Source organism: Hemiscyllium ocellatum, chromosome 18 (assembly GCF_020745735.1).
Source record: "Hemiscyllium ocellatum isolate sHemOce1 chromosome 18, sHemOce1.pat.X.cur, whole genome shotgun sequence".
NCBI lineage: Eukaryota > Metazoa > Chordata > Chondrichthyes > Orectolobiformes > Hemiscylliidae > Hemiscyllium > Hemiscyllium ocellatum.
The window spans coordinates 13,503,717-13,523,997 of NC_083418.1; the positions used below are offsets into that span (position 1 = coordinate 13,503,717).

Here is a 20,281-nt window from a genome sequence, read left to right on the forward strand (position 1 = left end):
TGGTGAGGGTGCCCTGGAGATGTTCCCTAAAGTGCTCTGCGAGATGGTATCCAGTCTCCCCAATGGAAAGGAGGCCACAACGGTAACAATAAATGACATTGGTGGTTGTGCAGGTGAAACTTTGATGGTTATGGAAGGCTCCCTTGGGGCCTTGGATGGAGGTGAGAGGGGAGGTGTGGGCGCAGGTTTTGCAATTCCTGTGGTGGCAGGGGAAGGTGCCAGGATGGGAGGCCGGGTTGTAGGGGGGTGTGGACCTGACCAGGTAGTCACGGAGGAAACGGTTTTTGCAGAAGGCGGAAACAGGTGGGGAGGGAAATATATCTCTGGGATCCGTTTGGAGATGGCGGAAATATCGATGGATGATGTGGTTTATGCGGAGGTTGGTGGGTGGAAGATGAGGACTGGGGTGTTCTGTCTTTGTAGTGGTTGGAGGGGTGGCATTGAGGGCAGAGGTGCGGAATGTGGATGAGATGCGCTGGAGGGCATCTTCAACCATGTGGAAAGGGAAATGACAATCTTTAAAGAAGGAGGCCATCTGGTGTGTTCTGTGGTGGAACTGGTCCTCCTGGAAGCTGATATGGTGGAGGCTGAGGAATTGGGAATACGGGATAGTATTTTTTCAGGAGGTAGGGTGGGAAGAGGTGTAATCCAGGTAGCTGTGGAAGTCGGTGGGTTTGTAAAAAAATGTCACTGTTAAGTTGGTCATCATTAATGGGGATGGAAAGGTCTAGGAAGGGGAGGGAGGTGTTAGAGATGGTCCAGGTGAATTTAAGGTCAGGATGGAATGTGTTGGTGAAGTTGATGAACTGCTTAACCTCCTCGTGGGAGCACGAGGTGGCACCAATGCAGTCATCAATGTAGTGGAGGAAGAGGTGGGGAGTGATGTTGGTGTAATTACAGAAGATGGACTGTTCTACATAGCCAACAAAGAGACAGGCATAGCTGGGGCCCATGCGGGTGTCCATGGCTACCCCTTTCATCTGGAAGAAGTGGGAGGATTTGAAGGAGAAGTTGTTAAGGGTGAGGACAAGTTCAGCCAAACAAACGAGAGTGTCAGTGGAAGGGTACTGGTGGGGATGTTGGGGTTGATTAATGCAATTAGCTGAATGACTGCAGTGGTAACAGAATTACACTAGGATCGATCCCTGACTGATCGATGCGCCTCAGTGAATGTACGATCAATGGATAATGATGCCTTCACTACTCTGCCACTGCCCTTCCTTCTGTCTGTTAATCAGCCAACCCAGGCCAATTACTGCCAACAATGCAGAGTTGGTGTGTAACAAAACCAGACATTTTAGTTCCAGGATTACTCAAAATAATCCTACAAGGCCATTTACTACTCATTCACTGAATCATGCTACAGCCCAAACATGATGGACATCATGATTGGGAACAAGATGTCTGAGCAAAATGTTGGACATCAAAATTTTCATTGAAGGTATTAGGAAACTTAGGGGGACAGATAGGTTTGAGAAAAAGAAGCTATTTGTTCTAATGTTGAGACTAAGGCTGGGGGCATGGTCTTAGAATCAGGCGAGAAATTAAGAAACAATTCTATACACAAAAGATGATACAGGTCATTCTGCTATAATGCACATTTCATTAACACAAATGCGCTATAACGCAACTGACGAACTGGGGACATTGTTTTTCAAACATGTGTTGGCTGTAATGCAATTATATCACCAATACTTTCAGTGTTGTTTCTAAAGTGCAATTTTTCTATAACGCGGAATTGCACAAGAACTTTTGAAAAAAAATGTAGAAATCCGCAAATCTCTTCCACAAAGAACAATTGAAGCTTGATCAAATATTAATTTTAGATTTGAGTTTGACAGGTTTGTGTAATTTGTCAAGGAATTTGGAGCAAAGGCAGATGCCAGGATTTGCACACCAGCCACTTTTGAATGAAGATGCAGGCAGGAATCTCCTTGCTGCTAAACACAAGATCAGCTGCATAAAGTTCACAGAGAAAGCATTAACTGGAGTGCAGTAATCAGAAAGTCTGTGAGATTCAAAATCAGTGGTACACTTTCAGCGGATTCATAATCTGTCTCCTCTCCAGTGCACACTTCCACATTGCCAGCCCACCCAAAACAGAACCTGGAGCCTCATATTGCAGTGTCATCTCTAAAACATTCCCATTGACAGACAAAAGGGTCTATTCTTCATAATTTACTCGATGCAGCTCATAGAAAATTTTTGATTTTCTTTTCTTTTTTTGCCTTAGCTTGAACTGGGCCAGCAGTTTGTCAACACAACATGTGGACTCTGTGGCGATTTCAATGGCATACGAGATAATGAATTTTTTTCAAACGGTATGTATAAAAGGTACTAGCCATCACATTTGATTAGATAGTTTTATTTCATGTTGTTTATTTATTGATTGTTATTGATTAAAGGACACCACCTGACTCCAATCCAGTATGGAAACTTACAGAAACTGAATGATCCCAAGGAGCAATGCAATGATGTACCTTCATCTGAACAAAACAAAAATTGTTCAACATTTGTGAGTCGATATTTCTTATTATTCTAACCTCCTTTTGGCTTGAATCCATTTTAGCTCTGAGATTTTATTTTAAACATTTGCTTCTGCTAATTATCTACTCCTTTTTCCAAGCTAATTAGGCATTATTAAAGGCTGTGAACAGCAAAAGAGTAAGCTATTTTTATAGTACACATAGCACAGAAGAAGGCCATTTGACCTGTCTGCTGTCTGCATTTAAGGTGCACACAGATCAATTTCCTATCCCATCTTGGTGAAGGTGACATAGTGTTAATGTCAATTGTGGTGGCTCAGTGGTTAGCTCTGCTGCTTCATAGTACCAGGGACTTGGGTTTGATTCCAGCCTCAGGTGACTGTGTGTACAGTTAACACATTCTCCTGTGTCCATGTGTTACAGTCCAAAAATGTTTAGGTGGATTAGCCCTGCTAAATTGGCCAAAGTGTGCGGGCTAGGTGGATCAGCCATAGTAAATAAGGAGTGGGAAGCTCGGTACAGGCTTGATGGACTGAACGGCCTCTTTTTGCACTGTAGGGATTCTATGATGCCTTTAATATCACTGGATTAATAACCCAACAGTTGAAGGGAATAGGAATAAAATGTTGTGTTGATAAGGTGAGGTGAAGAGAGAGGGGGATAGTGTAGATCAAGAATATAGACATATCATAAACGATTGTAGCTAATGAATGGCCTAATGGTCCTATTTATCATAGAATCCCTACACTGTGGAAACCAGTCATTTGGCCCAACACGTCCACACCAACCCTCCTAAGAGTAACCCACCCAGACTCATTACCCTACCCTATTACTCTCCATTTACCCCTAACTAATGCACCTAATCTACACATCCTTGTACACTGTGGGCAATTTAGCATGGCCAATTCACTTAACCTGCACATTTTTGGACTGTGGGAGGAAACTGGAGCACCCTGGAGAAAACCCACATAGGCACAGAGAGAATGTGCAAATTCCACACAGACAGTGGCCAGAAGCTGGAATTAAACCTGGATCCCTGACGCTGTGAGGCAGCAGTGCTAAATCACTGAGCCACAATGCTGCCACATTTCTGTCCTTTAAATTCATAGGGTCCCATTGTAAATGATAATGTGCTAACTTTATACATTTTAACATTCAGGATAGCTGATGTTTAAAATGATAATAATCCATTGGTCCATATCCTCTGTGATTAGGATAGAGAGATCCTTGTTCCAACTCAATGTAGTCAAAAATCGCGTGAGACCAGGTTACAGTCCAGCTTGAAACCTCAAGTTTTCAGAGCCCCTGCTCCTTCCTCAAGCAACTAGTGAGAGAGAATACATTAGACACAGAATTTATAAGTAAATGATCAAAAAGTCATACAACTTATGCAAATATATTGAACAAACCAAGATAGCTATTAGGTTTTTAATCAGTTAGAATGGAAGACATGTTTCAAATGATTATTATGTAAATCCCAGAATTTCTTTCGAGTCACTACCCCAAGATCTTTCAATTATAAATTCTGTGTCCAATGTATTCTCTCTCACTAGCTGCCTGATGAAGGAGCAGTGCCATGAAAGCTTGCAGTTTCAAATAAACCTGTTAGACTATAACCTGGTTCTTGTGATTTTTGACTTTGTCCACCCTCAGTCCAACGCCAGCACTTCCACATCATAACTCAATATAGACATGAGTACTTGATGCATATACTTGTAGGAAAGATGCAAGCGTCTCATACACCGGTGATCCACATCTTTGTTATGAAACATATTAACAATGTGCTGCCACTGTTTAAGGAAGATGATAAGGACAAGCCGGGGAACTATAGATCAGTGAGTCTGATGTTGGTGATGGGCAAGTTGTTGGAGGGAATCCTGAGAGACAGGATATACATGTATTTGGAAAGGCAAGGATTGATTATGGATAGTCAACATGGCTTTGTGCGGGGAAATCATATCTCACAAACTCGATTGAGTCTTTTGATGAAGTAACAAAGAGGATTGATGAGGGCAGAGTGGTGGTATATGTATGGAATGAGCTGTTAGAGGAAGCGGTGGAGGCTAGTACAATTGCAACATTTAGAAGACATCTGGGTGGGTATATGAATAGGAAGGGTTTGGAGGGATATGGGCCAGATGCTGGAAGGTGGGATGAGATTGGGTTGGGATATCTGGTCAGCATGGACAAGATGGACCGAAGGGTGTGTTTCCATTCTGTATATCTCTATGACTCTATGACTGTGTGTAATTAAACGCTAATGCACAATTTGGCCTTTACTTAATAATTTCCTTTCTCCTCAGGAATCCATGTGTGAAAGAGCACTCACTGACCCAGGTTTTTCCAACTGCTATGATATCTTAGATTTAGCACCTTTTATCAAGAGCTGCATGCTGGATATGTGCCTGTGCAAGGATTTAGAAAATCCATCATCCTGCATGTGTAATACCTTATCAGAATTTTCTAGACAATGTGCTCATGTTGGAGGTAAACCTAGCAACTGGAGAAGGAAAGGAACGTGTGGCAAGTAGTTTTAAAATTGCTCAACCTCAAGCTCCCCAAACACAATCACAAAAACCATTATTTTCTCATGGAAATTATGAATATATTAAATGTTGGCACTATATCTCTTTTACAGAGAAGACTTGCCAATTTAATATGACCTATGAGGAGTGTGGAATTCCATGTGCAGACACATGCTCAAATCCTGATAGGAGCCGGATGTGTGAGGACCACTGCATTGATGGCTGCTTCTGTGCTCCAAGTAAGATACAATGCCTCAAAGTATTGTTCAGTTGAATACTAACTGTATGTGATGGTTTTCCCTTGTTTAATAAGGGGGAGGAGTTTATGTGTCAAAGCACATTGACTAAAAGCTGACATGAAAATTTACCTTACACAGCTATTACAATCTAAAGGAATATTACAAGTTAATTATCAGAACCCAAAAATTTAACTGGTCTTCACCCACATTGATGGTGACTGAACTGTTCACTATAAGTATTTTCTGTTCTTGTTTCAAATTTCCAGTATTTTTCAATGTTTTCAATATTTTCAAGTTTACTTACGTTACTGTGTTCATGATTTTAAGATGTGTTGGCAAGGCTTTATCGCTGATTTAATCACTGAGGCAGGAGCTATACTGCACTTATATTTATCTAAAGCAAACTGCTAATACTATTGAAATCAATATTTTCAGATTTGCCTTAACTGAAATAAAAGTAGGGTTATAATTAAGGTAGCCACCATGAGTAAATTTCAGGATCTGATATTTCAGAGGAATTGTAATACAACAAATTGTGTAAATCCCTTATGCATAAAAAGTAATAGCAAGACATTCAAAATGGTAGGAAGTTTCTGCCACCACAGTAATGTACAAAGCCCATGTGAAATTTTGTTCAAGCAGAACAGAACCTGTAAACAGGCAAGCACTGCCTGCCTATGCTTCCCCATATTGAATGTTCTTAAGGTTGCCTGAGTACTCTGTGAATCAACATTAAATGCTGATTATAACATTCTGAAAAAAATTCAGGAACAAAAAAGATGAGCTTGTGCCACGTAAGTTTTGTCTAGTTGCACCATATTGATATATGAAAAGTATTTGGGTGTTACATTACTTTTAATGTTATTATAGAAAAGATGTAACATCAGTTTTATAGAGAGATACATGTGCCCACCTCATATAAAGTCATAGAGTCATAGAGATGTACAGCATGGAAACAGACTGTTCATTCCAACCTGTCCATGCCAACCAGATATCCCAATCCAATCTAGTCTCACCTGCCAGCACCTGGCCCATATCCCTCTTCATCCTTCCTATTCGTATACCCATCCAAATCCCCCTTAAATGTTGCAATTGTACCAGCCTCCACCACTTCCTCTGGCAGCTCATTCCATACACACACACACCACCCTCTGTCTGAAAAAGTTGCCCCTTAAGTCTTTTTTATATATTTCCCCTCTCACCCTAAACCTACGCCCTCTAGTTCTGGACTCCCCAACCCCAGGGAAAAGACTTTGCCTATTTATCCTATCCATGCCCCTCATAATTTTGTAAACCTCTATAAGGTCACACCTCAGCCTCCAACGCTCCAGGGAAAACAGCCCCAGCCTGTTCAGCCTCTTCCTCTAGCTCAAATCCTCCAACCCTGGCAACATCGTTTAAATCTTTTCTGAACCCTTTCAAGTTTCACAACATCTTTCCGATAGGAAGGAGACCAGAATTCCACGTAATATTTCAACAGTGGCCTAACCAATGTCCTGTACAGCCACAACATGACCACCCAACTCCTGTACTCAATACTCTGACCAATAAAGGAAAGCATAACAAACGCCTTCTTCACTATCCTATCTATCTGCGACTCCACTTTCAAGGAGCTATGAACCTGCACTTCAAGGTCTCTTTGTTTAGCAACACTCCCTAGGACCTTACCATTAAGTGTATAAGTCCTGCCACGATTTACTTTCCCAAAATGCAGCACCTCACATTTATCTGAATTAAACTTCATCTGCCACCTCAGTCCACTGGACCATCTGATCAAGATCCTGTTGTAATCTGTTGTAATTCGCTGTCCACTACACATTCAATGTTGGTGTCATCTGTAAACTTACTAACTATCTCATCGAGCTGTGAATGGGACATCAGCGGTATCAAGTGGAATGTAATGCTAATGTGGTGAAGTTGTTTTTTGGTACTGTGGGTCTGGAGAGGAATATGTTAATGATATTTGCATATTTTGTTAATGTTATGGACAGAAGAGTCTTACAGTAGTTTTGAAGGTAGTGAATGGTTCACTGTTTTATAGAAATGGTGCAATAATATTGTTCGAGAAACAATGATTTGTGTTGTATTAAACACAAACAAAAATAAATTTATAGCAGAGGCTCTTCAGAGTGTTACAAAGTGGGATTACAATAGCAAAAAAAAGAGATAACATGAGAATGACAGTTGAAGTAACTTAATCATATCATTTAAAAAGTAAGAAAAATCTGCATGTTAAGAATCTGTGTATGTGTAACTTCAAACCTTTATATTGTAGATACTGTTCTTGATGATATTTCCAACACTGGATGTATTCCAAAAGAACAGTGTCCCTGTACCTACAATGGATTATCTTATGCACCTGGAGAGTCCTATTCCACCAAATGCAGTAAATGGTAATTAATTTGATTTTTACAAAAAAAATCATAAAGTTCATGTTTTTTTTAGATGGAATTTATCCTTTTGTCATTTTTTTCCTTGATTTTCATCCAAGAAAAATACTGATATTGAACACTTTTTAATCTGACAGCAATTGTAATGGAGGACAGTGGTTTTGTACTGAACTATCTTGCCCTGGGATCTGTTCTGTTGAGGGAGGATCTCATATTAATACATTTGATGAAAAGCAATACACATTTCATGGGAATTGTCATTATGTTCTTGCTAAGGTAAGGATCACTTTCACTTGGGTTTTAGTAAAATGAAAATTAATAGCACCAACAAGCTAATATGTTAATAATGTTGTTGATTGTCACTAGAATAAAGATGTTACTTAAGAGGATTGGCATTGGTATATTTCTTTTTTTATTTCATCTAAAAGTCTGTGTGTTACAGAAGAACTAACTTAACAAAATATTCAACTCTCCATGATATTTAGTTTGAAGTGCCATGCAAGTGGATGATTTCATTAAAAGTTGTTATTAGGTCTCTTTCTTCTAATCCATCACTCTAGGACTGCGAAAATACTTTCTTCACTGTCCTCGGGGAGCTGCAGCAATGTGGTATTACAGAATCTGAAACATGCTTAAAGTCTGTATCACTGACTGAACATAGATCTCAAACTGTAAGTCATATAAAATTTGTTTTTGTTATTTAAATATTTTGATATATATTTAAGGGAATACCAAGGTCTAAACATAATTTTATTAAGAATGTATTGGTCCTTTATTTACAGATCATTACAATTAACCCCAATGGCCGTGTGTCTGTCAATGGAATCTTTACAGAATTGCCTTTAACCTTTGGTAAGTCATGTCCAAAAATCATTAATTGTTTGCTTTAAACACAAAATATACCCAATCTCTTTACCTGCAAGAGCATCTTAAGCAACCAGATTCCTGAGTGGACACCACACTGACCACAAGTACTGTGTAATGGGCTTTATATATGTCATGGATTTCTGACACTGATGCCATCTTAAAACCTGATCAGTGAACCTGTATGATAACTCAGCAGCTCACAAATTCACTTGTTTTCACCAGAGAGCAGGATGGCATTCTGGTGCTGTAGCCTCCACTCCTAATCCTGGGGTAAGAGCAAATCCTGCCTGTGCAACACCCCATATGTGGAGAACTCCAGGACTTTACTAGCAAAGCATGGCACTAATATCCCCTTGTCTGCCAAGTGCAGGACAAAGCTCAGGAACCATTCTTGGCAGCTCTGGATTGATGTCCTCATGCCCTGTTTCCTATAAAGACTCCATTCCATTCTCCCAGTTGCTCCATCGCATATGCTCCGATAAGGCCAGCTTCGACAAGGGAGCCTCTGAGATTTCCCTGCACTGTTGTCAAAAGGACCCTCAACCAGGTCCAACCCATCTCCTATGTTTCACTGTAATGCCCTCTCTTCCATCCCAAAAGAGTAATAGGTTTCCCCTGGTCCTCATCTACCATTCCATCAGCATCCATATTCAGAAGATCATCAGCTGCCATTTCTGCCACCTCCCAGGAGATGCCATCACCAGGCACCTATTTCCTTCTCCTCCCTTTTCTGCATTCCACAGGGACTGTTCCCTATGAGACACCCTGGTCCACTCTTTCACTCCCAACACCTCCCACGGACCCATGGCACTTTCCCCTGCAACCACTGAAAGTATAACACCTGCCCATTTACCTCTCCCTCCTCAGTATCCAAGGGCCCAAATATACCTTCCAGATGAAGCAGCACTTTATCTGCACTTCTCACAATCTAATCTACTACATTCGTTGCTCACAATGTGATGTCCTTTATATTGGGGAAGTGAAGCATAGACTGGATGACCACTTAGCAGAATATCTATGTTCTGCCTGCTAAAAACTTCCAGTTGCCTGCTAATTTAACACCACCATGTTCTCTGGCCAACATCTCTATCTCAGTGCTCCAGCAAAGCTCAGCACAAGCTAGAAGAACAATAACTCATTTTCCAGTTGGTGAACCTGCCATGGCTGTCAGCAGCCCTCAATCAACTCAATGGGGATAGCTTTCACTCAGGGATCCCAACATAGCAAGTCAAAAGCAGCCTCCAATAACCAATCCAGGAGCTTAGACAGTTTGTCAGTCATTCAGGGCAGTCAAAGTCAGGATGGTTTCTACATAAGGGATGAGGAGATGCCTTGACTCTTTGTACCCTACAGTGGGCTGTTTTCCTCCTAGCATGAGAGAGAGAGAAAGAGAGAGACAGAAAGAGACACAGAGAGAGGAATTACAAAAGACATTGGTTGGCACAGCAGGTACTTTTGGTGCAGATGGTGAGATGTCCAACATGAACAAGGAATAAGAATGGGCCATTCGTCCCTTTGACCCTGCTCCTCCATTTAATAAGATTATACCCCCAATAATCTTTCATCCACTTGGTAATCAAGAATCTACCTTCCTCTGCCTTAAAAATATTAAAAGATTCTGCATCCACTGCCTTTTGAGAAAAGGAATTCTAAAGGTTCACTGCAGAGTAAAAATACTTTCTCATTTCTGTTTTAAATGGGTGCTCCCTTATTTTTAAGTATGAGCCCTATTTCTAAATTCTCCCACCGGAGGAAACATTATCTCAACATCCACCTGGTCAAGTCCCTCAAGATCTTGTTTGTTTCAACTAAGTCACCTCTGACTCTTCTAAACACCAGAGGATATAGGCCCACCCTTTCCTCATAAGGCAATTCACTCATTCAGGGTGTTAGTCTAGTAAACTTTCTCTGAATTGCTTCCATTACATTTGGCATCCTTCCACAAAAACAGTGACTAGCTCTGGACACAGTAGTCCAGATGCACCTCACTAATACCCTGTATAACTAAAGCATAACGTCCCTACTCTTGCATTAAATTCCCCTACAATAAAACATAACACATATTAGTATTCCTGATTACTTCCTTAACATACATACATACCTTTTATGCACTGGTACACCCAAATCTCTCTTCTGAATGTGTGAATAGTCACTCAGTGGGTCTGCAATGTTTGGGACTGGCATTAATTACTGGAATTAACAGTGATGTCCACATCCCATGGAAAAAAAATTGCAAACTTTAATAGAGTTAATAAAAGTACAACAGGCAGAGGTGGTAGGGCTAGTGATGGAAAGGGCACAATGTACAAACATATTTAAAAATCATTAAGGACAATGATTATTTTTGCTTTGAGATGGATTTCATATTTGCTCTAAAATTCAAGTAATTTGCAGAATGTTGTTTTGAACAATTTTCCTCTGACAGTGTGTTTTACATTTTTAAAGAAACCTGTTATATACATTCTTAAATGTTCAACTTCCTTGTTTTCACAGCTAACTTCACTATTTTCATGCCGTCGACTTTCCATGTTATCATTCATACTTCTTTTGGGCTGCAGCTCCAGGTACAGTTGGTGTCTATCATGCAACTCTATATAAGACTGGATTCTGTCTTTAAAAGTCGGGTGTGTGGTAAGTTACAACCTAATTGTACTTTTACCATCTAGCCATTCTAAGTATTCATAAATGCTGCATTGCTGAAAACAATGTCACGTTATACTATTTGTTTGTGTTTGTTTAGGTCTTTGTGGAAACTTCAACAATGTGCTCAATGATGAATTTAAAATAGTCAGTGGTCTTGTGGAAGGAACATCTGCTGCTTTCGCAAATACCTGGAAGACTAAAGCTAGCTGCCCTGACAGAAGAGACATTCATGAAAACCCTTGCTCCCTCAGTGTTGTAAATGGTAAGTCTATAGCTTACTGCTTTTAAGTGATGAGCTGAAAGGGTAGAATCAAACCTTGATAGAGTTGAGAAAATAAGACTAATAGAAGTGTTTCAGATTCTGTAATATTAACCATGCTATTATTTAATAATTTATTCAATAATGTACATCCTCATCCCTGTAAAGTTCACAATTAAACATAATGGAGTATTATGGTGCAGGAACATGACCTGGCTATCAAGCCCCACATGTATGATGTATAAGAAATGTAAGAAAGACAAAGTAAGCTTCCACCAGCAATTGGTAGGAGCTTCACTGTAATAGACTATAGTTGAAATGATAACATGAAAATATCAACCTATAGGCTTAACATGGATGCACTTTGATTGCCTATCGAGTTTTGAGAAGATTTGTAGCTCGGGTTGAGGTTTTGGATATAGGTTTGCTCACTGAGCTGCAAGGTTCATTTCCAGACGTTTCATTACCCTATTAGGTAACATCTTCAGTGGGTCTCATGTGAAGCAATGCTGAAAATTCCTGCTTTCTATTTATATGTTTGGATTTCTTTGGGTTGGTGATGCCATTTCCTGTGGTGAAGTCACTTATTGCTTATTTAAGTCAGGCTTCCTGGGATTTTGGAATGTACCTTTCTGGGATAGAATCAGAGAGATCTACAGCAGAGAAAAAGGTGTTTCAGTCCATCACATCCACAGTGGTCAAAACAACTACTTGACTATTTAAATCCCATTTCCAGCACTTTGCCCATTGCCCTTGTACGCTTTGGCATTGAAAGTGCACATCTTAAATATTTTGAGGGTTTCTGTCTCTATCACAATTACAGGCAGTGTTCCAGATTCCCACCACCCTCTGGGTGAAAAATATTTTCCTCTTATCTTCTCTAAATTATCTGCAATTTAATTTTACATTTTTTTAAAAAACAAACACCAAACATTTCAGTTTGATTCCAGGCAATAATATACTTCATTCTTTCTCTTAGATGATATTATTTTCTTCAAAATTTACTTGACAAATCAATCACTCTGGATATTAAAACAAAAAACTACAAGAATTACAAATGCTGTAAGTCTGAAACAAAAAGCAGAAATTGTTTGAGGATCTCAGCAGGTCTAGCAACATCTGTGGAAAGAAATCTGACGTAACATTTTGAGTCCAAAGACCCTTTTTTCAGCAAGCGTGTGTTTTTTTCCTCCATTCTGCAGAGATTCAGAAGTTCTTGAAGCTGCCTTGAAAGCAACATCAAATTCCATCCATCCTGCTTTGGGAGGAATGTGTTAATTAGTCCAAATCTCTCTTACAATTCAGAAACCCAAAATTTACAACATCTTAAGCATTGTAAATTCTCAAGATGGATTTAAAGGAGTCAGGGCAAATGTCTTGAATGAAATTACACCCCCTCCCTTCAGTTTAGAGATGGGAGCTTTTTTTTAAACAAAGGAAGAAAAATACATTCGTTAATGCTTTTACTTTTAGTTTCAAGCTCTTTGAAATCAGCTTTCTCAGATTTCAAAACAGATTTTTCAGATACTTCAAATAAAATTATACTTCCAATGTTTCAAAATTCCATATTTTCCTTATTTTCTAAAAAAAATTCACATTTATAAATATTTAACATGAGTAAATCTCATTATGCTGAATTAAAGATTCACCCATGTGTTACCATTGTGTTTGGAAGTACATTAAACAAATTTCAAACGTGATAATTTACCCTTAATACTTCTGAAGATAACAATTTATCTACAACTGTTCCCTAAAACTAAATGCAATTTGGATGTAGGTTCACAAAACTTGCTAACAAAACAGTATTGTAAGAAAAAGAGAAAATAAGTTATGTTATTTATCTTGATTATCCTTCCTTCAATTGGATTTTATACAGCTGTAATTAAAATCTATAGATAAATTTTCACCAGAAAACCTTTAACATTTTGACTTTAAATAAACATTTAGTGTTATTTTTTGGCCATCACTGTTAGCTCCTTAAAAGGGACAGATCTTGAGGACTTTACCTTCCTTTAATCAATTTGGATTTCACCACAATTCTCTACTTTAACTGGAAGAATCATAACAATGATAAAAATCCCAACAGTTAAATCTGCAATTTAAATTTTACATTTTTTTTTAAAAACTGACACAGGCACATATCACAATCACAAAGCTACAAAACATCTCTCCAGATCTCAATCTCCAGAAAACAAAACATAAATATAATATAGTACCTATAAAACATTTAACAAACAAGGATCAAAAACTAATGCAAAACCAGATCACAAAGGGTTAATATTTAGTTCAGTGACTGCAGGCACTTGAGAAGTTCACATTCAAACAGAAATGATTTATTACCTCAATAAAGTACAAGAACACTCTTGTAATTTATGTTCTTTTTTCCTTCTACACAATAAAGCCGTCTAGACACTTTCTTCCAGTCTCAGATTTTAACTTTATGCAGCAAATCTTACTTGTAGGAGTGAGAGGTACAGAAAATTTGATTTGTGATCAAAATCTCGGGCAAAAGGCCCACTTTCTCAACAGGGAAGCTTGCCTCCCCTGACTCGGCTGTGACCAATAACTTATCTGTAGGATTTCCTTTTTAAGTCCAAAGTCCTAATTTCCAGAGAATGATAAACTCTCAGTAAATTCCTGTTTAAGCTGCTGCATTATTGTAGCTTTATCTTTACCACCAGTTATGCATATCTCATATCTTTAAGCATTAGGGAGAATCATACGCCTGCCATCCTTTATTTAATTTTATCTATCAACTTTGTGTTGGCTGGGGAGGTGAAGCGGCATACTTCTCCTCCCCAAATTTAGATGAACTGTATTCTTCTTTCTCGATGTTCACTTTTTCAGATTTCAGCATTTTATTTTCACGGTTCCTCCAGCTAAGATGCTCAAACATTTTGCTCTGGGATGTCTGAACCACCTGTGCTTCCAGTAGATCTGACCGCTTTATCCTTGGCTCCTACACCACCCGCACTTTCATACCAAGGTAGTTAGGATGCAGCGTTGAGTGCAGCGACCCAGGTTCGACTCCCATTTGGGTCAGAAATTGGGGCAGACAGCAGCGTCAATGGTGGATGGGTGAGCATGGGACCTGGCATTGGCTGCAACATCAGTAGAAGTGATGCCAGCGAGGTAGGCCCAGTGATGAAAGATAATGTCTGAGAAGCAGCGACTTCAATGTTGGTTGGGTCCTATGCTGGTGATGGTGGAAGGGTTAAGGAATTTTTTTTATTATTATTCTTAAACTATTCAAAATGATGCCGGATCATAATGACAGTGGAAGTTTTCACTGTATTTTATTGCATTTTTCACAGTAAAATACATGTGACAATAAAATCATTCATTCATTCTCCCTCCACTGCCAAATCCATTTGTCGAGTCTACTCTTAAGTTTGAATGGGATCGACTCTGTTCTAGACTAACATAAACCGTTGGCAAGTGAAAATATACTCACTGGATCATCAATTTTGCCTTCGTGGAGGACCGAGCAGTAATCATCATCTGCTCCCAAGATTGTTGGAAGAATTTCCAGGGTCTGATATCCTAATGGCCTATTATCTTCTGACTCTTATCCACAAACAGTTACCAGACAAAAAATAACCAGATGTTCAAAAAGGCGTTTATTTCTCACAATAGGACTCCAGAGTATTTAAACATGATACCCTGGAGACTTTGAAGAAAGGAATACAGAGGCAGTCGTACTCTTTGGTTCAGTTACAAGAAATTAACATACACCAGTTAAGAGGTGTGCAGTTATCTAAATCCAATCACTACTACTGATTTGGTTTATATCATGCATAGATTAGGAGTACAATTAACCAATTGCTACATAGGTATGCCTATTTAATTGCAATGTATAATTAAAATGAAGTAAAGTACATACTATCAGGTCTAATTGCGCTACAAACTATAATTTGCTTTTAGCATAATGATTTATATCTGACAAAAGTAGTCCATCATTCTCCTTTTCTGCTGTCCCTGGTGTTTTAATGACTTCTTTCAAGACAGAGATTCAATGAATAAACAATATCTTTGTGTTGCCTTTGCTTACCTTGCAGATGAATTTGCTTCTCGAACAGATGGATGGTAATCCCACATACCTTCCTTTCTTTTAACTAGCAGTTTTCAGTCCTTATGAGTTCACAGGTAGCAGTTCACAATGATGTGCCACTAAATATCCCTCTGCAAGGTAGTTTTTTTTTAAACCCTTTCAGTCATATACCAGCACAGCACAAATATCAGTAATCTAACTATTTGAAGAAAAAGTTGACATTAATGAGTAAGATGTCATCATAGAATGAAATCTACCACCTGCCATTAATCTGCTATTTATTTGGATAAACAAAGGCCAGTTTTGAATTTGACTAAGAAACATCATGGATGATGGGAAGGCTATCGAACCTGTGGCAGACTATATTGTAAACTGTCTCTAGCCAAGTTCCAGGTCAAGCACTGCACAACAATAGTAATGGAAGATCATCAGGTACATTAACCAGGTACCTGATGTTACCCAGAGTGAATGACAACATCTATTTTCCCCAAAGACAACCAGCAGTAGTGTGTTTTCTTCTTTCAGAAGGCAGAACATCTCAAAATCCAAAGTATTGTTGATACACATATATCGGTTTGGATGTTCTGTACACAATGATATAGTCATTATGAAAACATCTACTTCACTCAGGTTAATTCTTAATCATTTTCACATGATCATTTAAGTGCCAGTGGCAACAATGACTTTTTTTTATTTTAAAACACTCCTCCACCCCCCCCGACTCTTCATAATTAGCTTGAAAAAGAAAACATCAAAGGCTCTTGACATCAATATGCCAGCCACATACACTTGTCAAAGGGAAACGAAACAAAAGCACATGTAACACAGAGAGGAGAAAGTGAGGACTGCAGATGCTGAAGATCAGAGCTGAAAATGTGTTGCTGGAAAAGTGCAGTAGGTCAGGCAGCATCCAAGGAGCAGGAGAATCGACGTTTCAGGCATGAGCCCTTCTTCAGGAATGAGGAGAGTGTAAAACAGAGAGTCAACAATGAGCATTCCATAAACCTGGTGGATGTATTGCAAGAGATAGTGGTTGTATTCAAATTTATCTAAGTCCAGATTGATAAGCCAGTTGGTAGCTTTAAGTGGCTTGATATATCTTGAGATATCACAATATGATCCATTGCTCGTGATGGAGTTTTGTGTAAGGCCAATGTGCACACAGTGATATAGCAGTTAATAGATAGAATCCAGTTCATGTGCAAGTGAACCCAAAGTGAGAATTGACATAAGTATGCTGATATATAATACATATCAAAATGTCATATCTAGTAGGACAACAGTGGTGGTTGTGGTTTCCTGACAGCTAAATTTGGAGAGAAGTGAAATCCTGTGGAATTTCTGCTCCATCATGGTTAAGATACACTTTGAGGAAATATTTTTGCAGCAAAATAATCCACTGAAAATAATTATTTTAATTTCTTCTTTATTTTTCTAGAAAAGTATGCTAAACATTGGTGTGGCCTGCTATTAGATGACAACTCTACATTCGCTCAGTGCCATTCACATGTCAACCCAAATCAGTACTTTGAGGTACAAAAAGTCACCATGTCATTGAACCTGATATTTATTGCTATGTATTGTTTGTAATGTCAAGCCTGTTACTTGTTTTCTGAAATTTTCAATATGGATGCTATCATTCAAATGTGTAAAGACAGCAGAAAGATACGACTCCTACAATTGCTTTTGGTTTACATATATTTTGTGTAGAGTGTTTTCATTTGAAGGCATGTTTCTTTGTTCTATCCTAGTGTAAAATTGACACCTTAAAAGTATGAGATGATGTGAGACTTTTATTTTGCAGCAATGTAAATATGACAGCTGTAACTGTGAAAAAAGTGAGGACTGCATGTGTGCTGCCCTTTCATCTTATGTTCAGGCCTGTGCAACTAAAGGGATTATCATTTCAAACTGGAGGATGAATGTATGCTGTAAGTATAACAGTATCAACTACTGCGTGTTCTGTGGTTCAGGCGGTAGCACGCTTGCCTCTGAATCAAAAGGTTGTCATTTCAAATCTCACTGCAAGGCCTGAACACAGATCTCGGCTGACAATCCAATGTAGAAGTGGGGAGCTGATGCATTGTTGAGGTGCAAAGTGAGGACTGCAGATGCTGGAGATCAGAGTCAAAACATGTGGTGCTGTAAAAACACAGCCAGTCAGGCAGCATCCAAGGAGCAGAAGAGTCAACGTTTCGAGCATAAGTTCTTCATCAGGAACGGGCTCATACCTACTGTTTTAGGTGGATGTAAAAGATCCTATGGCACTATTTTGAAGAAAAACAGCAGACTATTCTCTGGTATATTTGCCAATCTTCAGCCTTCAATCAACATCATAAAAAACAAACTCCATTATTTAGATATCATTCCAATGGTTTTTGTGGAACTTCTGTACAAATTGGCTATGTCTTTCCTATCTTGCAACAGTGATGATACTTTCATTGGCTATATCATAGTTAGTGCTCCAAGATCATGAAAAGAGTTTTAAAAAATGCAAGTCATACTTTTCTTTCTTTATCCCTGCATCAAGCATAGCCAGTTTAATTGCAATAACTGAAACATTTGCCCATTCACTTTGTTTTATTTATTCATGTGTCCCAAGAACATTACCTGAGTCTCTGGATTAATTGTCCAGTGATAATACCACGAGGCCAAATCCTTCCTGGATTTACTGCAGCCTCATTCTATACACAGAAAAACCCATCTTTGGGCAATAAAAGGTAATGCTGAAGTTACTCTATATGTCAGTGCTTTGCATGATTTGGCGTAATGCAAGATTCATTGACACTCCCTCTATCTTATTGTTGTTGAAGATGGAAGTAAACTGTCCTCAGCCTTGACGTCCTGACAAAGTGGTATGATCATTAAATTAATCTGGAGTCCTAAGTAATGTTCTGGGGACCCGGATTGAATTGCAACTATGTAGATGGTGGGATTTAAATTTAGATTTTTTTAAAAATCTACTCTAACAACCATGAAATCACTGTCAATTGTTGGAAAACCTAACTGATTCACTAGTGTCCTTTAGGGAAGAAAACTGCTGTCTTAAGCTGGCCAGGCCTACAAGTGACTACAGAGCTATGGCAATATGGTTGACTCTGAAATGCTCTCTGGGTAATTAAAGATGGGCAATAAATAGTGGCCTAGCCAGCAATGCCCTCATTATGTGAATGAATGAAAAAAGAACCCTGAACAGAATTTAAATCCTACATTTTATCCATCAGCAAACCTCATTCTTCCAACTTTAAATGACTGTGCATCTTTACACTCTAACTCTTCTACTGAGCTACTAGTATCCTCTATATAAATTTAGATTTGACTAAAACAGCTACTCATATTCTATCCTACTGGTTTGTCAGCCTCTTCACTGACTTATATTGGCACAAGATGCTCAAAAAATACAACATTTAAATTCTAATCCTTATTTTTAAGTCCCACAGTGGCCTTGCCCCAACATATTTGTGCAATCAGCTCAAGTCTTATGTCCTCTCTTAATGTCCCACACTTAATGTATATCTTCTTGCCTTCTCATCCCTCGCTTCAAAGTATTCAAATCAAACTAGTCAGATGTCACCATCCTTTAACAATCCACCATAACTGTCCTTGACTAATCCATGCCTATCTACTGTGCTTCAGAATTAAAAAAAAATATTTTTCTCGCACAGAGTGTAGACCAACGAGCCTTTCACTACTCAGTCAATCCCTCATTCTGTTTCTAAAGAAGCAATGATGATTGACATCCTCCAGCATTCTGGTCTCTGGTCAGATAGGATCTGAGATGATGGTTGACCTTAAAAAGATGGTGGGTGTAGAGCTCTTGAATCTTTTCAAGGCAGTGGTAGATAGGACTTGTTGAACAAGGACTACACGTTATTGGAGGTAAGCAAGAATGTGGATTTGAGTTTGAAGTTATGTTAGATTAAACACAATGTCATTGAATGGTAGAGCAGTGTTGAGAGACTTAATGACCTGCCCCTCCTGATTTGTAGGTTTTTATGTCAAAGTCTGCTATTATTTCTTTTGCTTCTTCCAGCAACTTGGGATGTATTTCATCCAGGACTCAATTTATCCACTTATAAATTCCTAAGTATTTCACAGTTCTTCTCTCATGCTTGTCCCATTCAATATTTCATACTCTTCCTCCTAAACACATCTGCATGGTCCTTCATTTTTGTGAAAATCAGTGTAAAACATTTACTAAGAACATGCCCATGTCACCCCCTACCCATGCAAGCTTTCTTTATGGTCTCTAATCAATTGTGCTGTTTCTTTATTATCTTCTTGCGGTTTATACATATATAAAACATAGAGTTTTTTTATTATTCTTGCCCTATTATTTTTCTTATATCCTCTCATATAGCTTGGCGTAGACAGTTGGATGATCACTGGGGTAGGTGGAGGCATAGTGTGTCATTAAGAGTCTAAGAAATCATGGGAGTGAGTGAAAAGGTACAGAACAGCATGAACTGGAAGTGTGTGAGGTGGGGGCGAGTATAACGAGGGAGAGCTAGAGGTTGTTACAGATTTTACTTTATTCCTGAGACAAAGTCTGACAGAATCAAAGTGAGGTTTCCTTTGACACCTGGCAGCCTCTAAATATTTTCCTGGTTGGATAGCCTGAATGCAGCCAGTATCTCCTCCCGCCAGAAAAAAAAAACCCTGTCTTTATGAACACTTACTTCTGTGATGATACTGTGGCTTTAAGAAGTGTAATGTGTCCTGTTTGTTTTTAAAATGAAGAGAGGTTGAGGCAGAGGTAATCCGCAGTCTGTTTCAAGCCAATAAAGTAAACATCTTGCCAGACCTTGCATTTTTGTTTTA

The 20,281-nt window shown here is 38.9% G+C and overlaps 1 protein-coding gene across 1 annotated transcript in view; it reads left to right on the plus strand.

Annotated features, from left to right (window-relative positions):
* The window catches only part of LOC132824528 (mucin-2-like), a 167,966-nt gene that overhangs the window by 12,931 nt on the left and 134,754 nt on the right, over positions 1–20,281 (plus strand). The window contains exons 5-16 of the mRNA XM_060839164.1: positions 2,234–2,321; positions 2,406–2,515; positions 4,790–5,009; positions 5,125–5,250; positions 7,526–7,643; positions 7,778–7,916; positions 8,201–8,311; positions 8,423–8,492; positions 11,001–11,138; positions 11,248–11,412; positions 16,899–16,993; positions 17,265–17,403. Of these exons, the coding sequence (XP_060695147.1) occupies positions 2,234–2,321; positions 2,406–2,515; positions 4,790–5,009; positions 5,125–5,250; positions 7,526–7,643; positions 7,778–7,916; positions 8,201–8,311; positions 8,423–8,492; positions 11,001–11,138; positions 11,248–11,412; positions 16,899–16,993; positions 17,265–17,403 (1,519 nt within the window). The remainder of the gene's footprint in view (positions 1–2,233; positions 2,322–2,405; positions 2,516–4,789; positions 5,010–5,124; positions 5,251–7,525; positions 7,644–7,777; positions 7,917–8,200; positions 8,312–8,422; positions 8,493–11,000; positions 11,139–11,247; positions 11,413–16,898; positions 16,994–17,264; positions 17,404–20,281) is intronic.